The 7,056-nt window shown below is 34.2% G+C and overlaps 2 protein-coding genes across 3 annotated transcripts in view; both read left to right on the top strand.

Moving 5' to 3' along the window:
- Positions 1–1,421, top strand: part of LOC117115616 (vascular endothelial growth factor receptor 2-like) — a 3,864-nt gene extending 2,443 nt beyond the window's left edge. The window contains exons 2-3 of the mRNA XM_033259481.1: positions 268–528; positions 1,144–1,421. Coding sequence (XP_033115372.1) covers positions 387–528; positions 1,144–1,421 — 420 coding nt within the window. The 5' untranslated portion in view covers positions 268–386. The remainder of the gene's footprint in view (positions 1–267; positions 529–1,143) is intronic.
- A 541-nt stretch (positions 1,422–1,962) lies between these two features.
- Positions 1,963–6,425, top strand: LOC117115640 (hemicentin-1-like). Of its 2 annotated transcripts, XM_033259518.1 has the most exons (6): positions 1,963–2,217; positions 2,795–3,055; positions 3,384–3,614; positions 4,276–4,506; positions 5,124–5,218; positions 5,482–6,425. In XM_033259518.1, the coding sequence occupies exons 1-6, from the start codon at positions 2,076–2,078 to the stop codon at positions 5,758–5,760; spliced, it is 1,239 nt and encodes a 412-aa protein (XP_033115409.1). In that variant the 5' UTR covers positions 1,963–2,075; the 3' UTR covers positions 5,761–6,425. The 2 variants fall into 2 exon arrangements, with proteins under 2 accessions (XP_033115409.1, XP_033115410.1); XM_033259519.1 differs by lacking the exon at positions 5,124–5,218 and having other exon boundaries at positions 5,482–5,643.
- The last annotated feature ends 631 nt before the right edge of the window (positions 6,426–7,056 follow it).

The following is a 7,056-nucleotide window of genomic DNA, read 5'->3' as shown; positions in this document are numbered from 1 at the left end:
GTGTAGATGTTAGGCTTCCTAATTAATCTTAGAACTTCGTGCGTAAATCTGATTGCATGAAGTTTTTGTTTTGAGTTTCCAAATGTATCACACATTTTAAAGGTAAATTTTATTTGTACAAGAGTACTTATTTGTGATTTGGCCTATTATAATTAGCTGATTAGGCCTATTGTTCTCTCATTATTCACCCCTGAAAAGTGGTACGGTAATAAAAATGCACGGTTAAAAAAAAAAAAAAAATTGTAATAAAACTCATTTTTATTTTAGATCTGGATGCACCTACAGTCGATCTACCTAAATATGTGTTGTATGGGGATGTATTGAAATTTGTCTGCGCTAGTGGCGCTGCTAACCCTGATGCAAAGCTTACGATTTTTAAAGAACGTATGCCAATAACGTCCACAACTGACACTACGCTTTACTACTCCATCAGCAATGCAACAAAGAGTGATGCTGGTGATTACTACTGTAACGCACGTAATGAAGCAGGGAGCAAGAATAGTGACATAAAGAAACTTATCGTCCACTGTGAGTTGAATTTTGATAGATTACGCAGGGAGTTGTTATTCTAAATAACAACTCCCTGGATTACTAATAACGGAAATCATTGTTCAAATACAAGATTTAATATTCAGGTTTGCTTTATTATCAACAACCAAACATGTGATAAATGAAATTATTTTTGCTTGCTGCATACAATGAACGACATAGAGAGACGGTAAAAGGCAATTAAATATTTGAAAACATCGAAAAAACATTGATAATTAATGTACTTACCTACTTAATTTATCATCTGGCAAATCCATTATTAAATTCATATAGATAGCATTGGCTATGAACGAATTTCTGCGTCTATTTGTGTGACCCCTACTTGGCATGTTGTTGAAGTGACAGCAAAGGAGTATCGTAGCGCGTACGGTATACGAGCCGAGTAAACACTGACCTAAACCAAAATATAGGCCCTACCTTATGCGAATAAAATGTATTAAAAAAGGTATTTTTCGATAATTGATAAATTACAATATTTCCATGGATTTCGATTTGTTCCCGCAAATGTGGTAGATTGTGATGATGCAATGTTTTATATTATTTAGCAATTTCAATATTAAGGCCTATTATGTTTGTATTCTTCCCTGTTACTAGATGTCGAATGCCCACAAAACGTTTTTAATAATCGTACTAGAGTTGTAGAGGGGAGTAAGCTGTCCATTACGTGCCAAGTATACGCTGATCCAATCCCGACATACACCCTATACAAAGACAACATCACGATTAAAAGTGAGATTGGAGATGTTATGGAATATACCATTGTCAAAGTGAGGCAAGAGGATGCTGGTAATTATTACTGTATGGCGACGAATATTGCAGGGACCGTGACATGTAGAAAGGAAAGTCTGGTTGTTGAATGTAGGTCTTCTTGATTTAATAGAAATTTCTTCTTTTAGGAAATTGAGTTTCATCTAAAGTTGATTTGTAATCTTATTTTTATCGTGTCTACACACTTGCTAGACACTTTTGTTTCAGCCAGATCTGAACACAAGTTTCTGGCACAAGTTCATCAGATAATATGGGGATACAAGTAGATATGTGTTGACATGTAATGCTAACATGAGCTTTGTTAGGAACTTAACGATTTATAGGTACTGTAAATGCTCAATGATTACAATACATTTGATTACACACATAATATATACACACATATATTTTTATATTTTTATCATCGCAGTAAACCCGTCCGCTAGAATTTCCAAATGCACAATAAAATCTTGAATCTTGAATATTATTAACAATACTGTATATAAATAAATGTATAGGCCTAAGCTATGTAACGAATATACATAACATGGAAAATATGATGCAGGAAATGTCGAAAATAATTTAGTATGAATCAAATAGGCCTTATAAACAGTTTACCTGAACCAAAACTCTCTGAATTTGTATACATTTTTATTTTAGATCTGAATGAACCTACAATCGATCTACCTACAAATGTGTTGTATGGAGATGTATTGAAATTTGTCTGCATTAGTGGTGCTGCTTACCCTGATCCAATACTTACTATTTATAAGGACAATATGTCAGTGGCGTCTACGATAAACACTACTCTTTACTACACCAACAGCATTGCAACAAAAAGTGATACTGGTGATTACTACTGCAATGCACGTAATGAAGCAGGGAGCAAGAACAGTGACACAAAGAAACTTAAAGTCCACTGTGAGTTGAATGTTAATATTTAGATTGCTACTAACTGAAGTCATTGCACCAGTTATTTACCGATTTAAATAGACCTATTCAAATACAGTGGAAACTCTTCTTTGGGACACAACTATTAAGGGTATACCCGTATTAAGGTGACCCTTATTATAAGAGGACACTTTTTTGGCCACAAAACTAGGGAATGTATTTATCTTTTAATACGAAGGCCAAACCCTACTTAGGGAACACCCCTATTAAGGGGGCACAATATGATTGGTACCGAAGGTGTCCACCTAATAGGGATTCTGCTGTATTTTGTATTCCTCTCTGTTAAAGGTCTCAATTGCCAACGAATAGTTGGTTGTAATAACACCTGTTGTAGACGTGTCCGCTGTCCAATACGTGCCCCGTAAACGCTGACCCAAACCAAAAAATACATTAAAATACAAATAAATGTCGGTATTTATATATTTCCCTGGATTTTGATCTGTTACAACAAAGTGGAAGATGGTGATGTGATGTCTTGTCTTTAAATATTTAGCAATTTCAATATTAAATAAGCCTATTATCTTTGTATTTTTCTTCCGTGTTACAGATATCGAATGCCAACAAAACGGCTTAAGAAATAGAACTATTATAGAAGGAAATAAGCTGTCCATTACATGCCAAGTATACGCTGACCCAAACCCAATATATACCTTATACAAAGACAACATTACGATTAAAAGTGAGATTGGAGATGTTATGGAATATACCATTGTCAAAGTGAGGCAAGAGGATGCTGGTAAATATTACTGTATGGCGACGAATATTGCTGGGACCGTGACATGTGGAAAGGAAATTCTGTTTGTTAAATGTAGGTCTACGAGATTACAATGGGATATTTTTTTTTAAATTTAAAGTTGTGTAATTATTTGACAATTTATAGGTAAAGCTCAAAAAATAAAACCCATTTTTTTGTAGCATTTTATATCAAAATTCTTCCTATATTCTTCACATCTTCTATAAACACTTAGTGTTGTCATTTAAATTTAACTTTATTGTATATCTTTGTAGTTTTGATTCTGTGCACATTTTACTGAGGAAAAAAATCTGTATACGTAGTACTGTATTATGATTGACAATGAAAATCTTGAATCTTAATAATTTCCATAACTGTGAAAATGATGTACAATCATATTTAGATGTGAGGATACTGTCCATTGATTGGCTGGATGGTGTCGCTACTTGTGTCGCTGATGGTTTTCCATATCCCACTGTCACCATCAGTGTAAATGGATATACTGTTGCAACTGGGCGAACTCGGACTTCCACTTGGATTGAACCGGGAGCTTGCAAACCAATAGGGAGCGTTGTATGCGATGCATCTAACGGAGAAACTTCCGCCGAGCCAAAGACTCTGCACTTGTGCGGTGGTAAGACCTTTTGAAACTACACAAGACTATATGTCATCTATCTAAGCAATTATAGTCGTTAGCTTATCAGACTGTGTTGACAGATTGTTTAATTGTTTTTATGTAGAACTTTTTATAATCGTTTCCGTATACTGTATAAGTATCGATATTTCTCCAATGACCCCGTGGCTTCATATAATGAAACAATACGTCTGGTAAACGAATATATTTCTTTTTAAATGTTAAAATAAACATGTGACTTAGGTTATTTGTTTTTCAATTAAATAAATGTTAATATTTGTATATTAAATAAAACGTTTAATTGGAGGTGATTATCAAACAACAAAAATATCAATATCATCATCAACAACAATTACATTCACAACATCAACAAAATTAACATCAGCATCATCAACTACCAGCAACAACAACATCAACAACACCAAGAACAACATCATCAACAACAATATCAACAACACCAACAACAACATCAACACATCAGCAACATCAACAGCATCAACAACATCAACACGATTAACAATATCAACAACATTAACAACATGAAATCAACATCAAAAACATTGAACATTTTAAGGAGAAAAAAATCTCTTCACTTAGTGTTATGATTACGTAAGTTTTATTAATTTCAATAACTGTGCAAATGGCGTACAATCATATTTAGATGTGAGGATACTGTCCATTGATTGGCTGGATGGTGTCGCTACTTGTGTCGCTGATGGTTTTCCATATCCCACTGTCACCATCAGTGTAAATGGATATACCGTTGCAACTGGGCGAACTCGGACTTCCACTTTGATTGAACCGGGAGCTTGCAAACCAGTAGGGAGCGTTATATGTAATGCATCTAACGGAGAATCTGTCGCCGAACCACAGAGCCTGCACGCGTGCGCAGGTAAGACATTTTGAAACTACATTAGACTGCATTTATTTTCTCCAGATCATCGTCGCTTAAAAAATGATTAATACATTATGAAGTATGTATTGATACATGTGGTACATCTACGTGGTTTACCGCAAGATTAATATATATTATTACTTCGCCAGGCAAACCTTCAAATAATAAACTATAAAGTCAAAAATATAGGACAATTTTATAATTTATTAATCATTTTTAACTTTACAATTTCAACATCAGTCCTCATTTTGACGTAAGTCTAGTTATTATTTTTTTGTTTTTGTTTCAATGAGTGACAGCAACCTCCAAATGATCACATCAACTTAATACGTAAATAACATGTATTTAATTGAATAAAATAAACCTCATGATGCATTTTAAAATTAATATTTTAAACAAAATAAAATCATCAAAAAATCAAGAAAGGCATGAAGTATATAAAAACATGAAAAAATGCGACGATAGTGGTGTAGTGAGTGTGATGTGGAGGATTCTAATAATTGCACCATAGAACCCCCAACCTGCAGATACAAATTCAAGAATGCATTTATTTTTTAATGAGTTCAAAATAAGAAAGTAATTACTTATATTGCACTATTTCACTATTTATTCAGATGCCCCGAAGTCTAATCTAGTCTATCAGCTCACCTCAGGAGGTGTGGGGTTAATTATCGGTTGTATTATAATATTGTCCATATTCTGTATTTTGGTAAGTGGTATAAAAACATTATTCAACATCAGAAAAGAAATTTATCTGAATCATTTTCAATTAACTGAAGGAGAAAACCTACAATATAACGGTCATGACGTCACGTCCAGTCCAATTACGTTTAGCGCTATTTAAGATCACATCGAAATACCTGTTAAGATGTTACAAGGGCCCAACACCTTGGTATTTCTTGTTTGAATAAAAGTTTATTGTAAATATTTAGGAGTTCATTCATGTTGATAAAAATTGTATCTGGTTTTCAGAAAAACGTCTGTCATGTTAGGCAATCGATGAATACGAATCAAACTGATCAACAATGCCAATCAACTAAAGCCGTATATTACCAGTCCCACATTAAGAAGTTTGGTAAAGAAAAAGTAAATGCGGTGGAAGTAAAAGAAGCACAAATTACAGGAGACGCCTATCTGGAACCAATTTTTTCAGGTCCCTATGACAATCTAACAAGCAACAGAGACCTAGAACACAACAGAGAACTGGAATTAAAAGTCATTGAAGAAGGATTGTATGAGACAATTGACTAAAAGAGAAATGTTATATTTTCGAGAAACGATCACCATTTACATACCGGTATATAAATACAGGTTTTCCTCAAATTAGCTTCTAGGGTCTTTAGCAGCTTTGGTGTCTAATTAGAGTAATAAAGATAAAATACATTTCTCGATTTGGGACCACATAAAAGTGGTCTTTAATTGGTGGTCTTAAATTGGAGGGGTCTTTACTTAGAGGGAGACCAGTATTTGATCGTAGGGATATGTCAAGCTTGGCATAAAAAACTAACATCAAATCAGAGTTTTATTCTTAAGTTGATTCCATAAAATCGCTACATTGTACTACAGCAACCACAACACTATGGAGCTGCCTAACCGAAAAGGCTCTCAGATTTGTTGGTGACGAATCGTAATCACTGCAGCTGACTAATTATCCACCAACTTCATTAAGCCCCAGCCTCTCGACGTTCTCGTGCGATGATTCTGAATTCCTATAAAGCTTGATGGCATTTTTATTTCTATTAACAGCAACCCCTGATAAACAATCTCAGAGTGGGGAGGGGCCAAGGTCCTCGAAGACAGCGTATGTAGATTTGGTTAGGGGTGGGAGGTCGCTCAAAACCGCTCGGAATGGGCGAACATTTAGGGGGTTAAATGGTTTAATCCATTTAATGTCCAACAGTTTATTTTCTCTCCGACAGTTATTCTGGTTACGATACTTTTTAGATGATGATGATAAAACTACCATATAATAGGAGGGCTAACTTGCCAAGAAATTGGCATTCATTCATAATTTTTAGAATAGCTGTGCTTGTAAAGAATACATTCTTGTTAATACAGAAAGTGAGGGAAGTTAAATCACAGAATGCCTTCAAGTCTAAACTACTTGTAGTTCATTTCCTCATCTTCACACCCATTTGTAGTTGCCCTTCTTACTCATTTAAAATACAGATTTATATAAACTAATACTTCCAAGTTCTGTAGACCTACCTGTTAATCAATGGTATCTTATCAATATCATTTTGAATTTTATTGTACAATCCAGGTACATCAACAACTAATTATCAGAACGTTTGTAGGCCAACACTTTGCGATGTGATTGTTTTTTCTTGTAAAAATATTATTTTTTAACATTTTCTTTAAATTTGAAGTTACATTAGAGCAGTATGCTACTATATAGTTAACGCTGTCAAATCGCACCCTACTCCTAATCAAACTCGTTTGATGTTTCCACCTTCAGACGGTGAAATTGGAATTTTTTGTTGGGTTTGACGTTGTTTGTACAAGGATTATGTTTAAATAATTGTTAACTGTAACAACAAAATTAAT

Source organism: Anneissia japonica, unplaced genomic scaffold, assembly GCF_011630105.1.
Source record: "Anneissia japonica isolate Jap-2015-1 unplaced genomic scaffold, ASM1163010v1 scaffold16662_len1167910_cov178, whole genome shotgun sequence".
Classification (NCBI taxonomy): domain Eukaryota; kingdom Metazoa; phylum Echinodermata; class Crinoidea; order Comatulida; family Comatulidae; genus Anneissia; species Anneissia japonica.
Note: the sequence above shows the minus strand (reverse complement) of the source record. Positions and strands in the feature narration are given on the sequence as shown.

Coding starts and splice junctions, on each gene's coding strand:
- LOC117115640 (XM_033259518.1), top strand. CDS start 2,076: ATGTCAGTGGCGTCTACGATAAACACTACTCTTTACTACACCAACAGC. Junction 3,056..3,383: donor GGAAATTCTGTTTGTTAAAT/GTAGGTCTACGA, acceptor AATCATATTTAG/ATGTGAGGATACTGTCCATT. Junction 3,615..4,275: donor GACTCTGCACTTGTGCGGTG/GTAAGACCTTTT, acceptor AATCATATTTAG/ATGTGAGGATACTGTCCATT.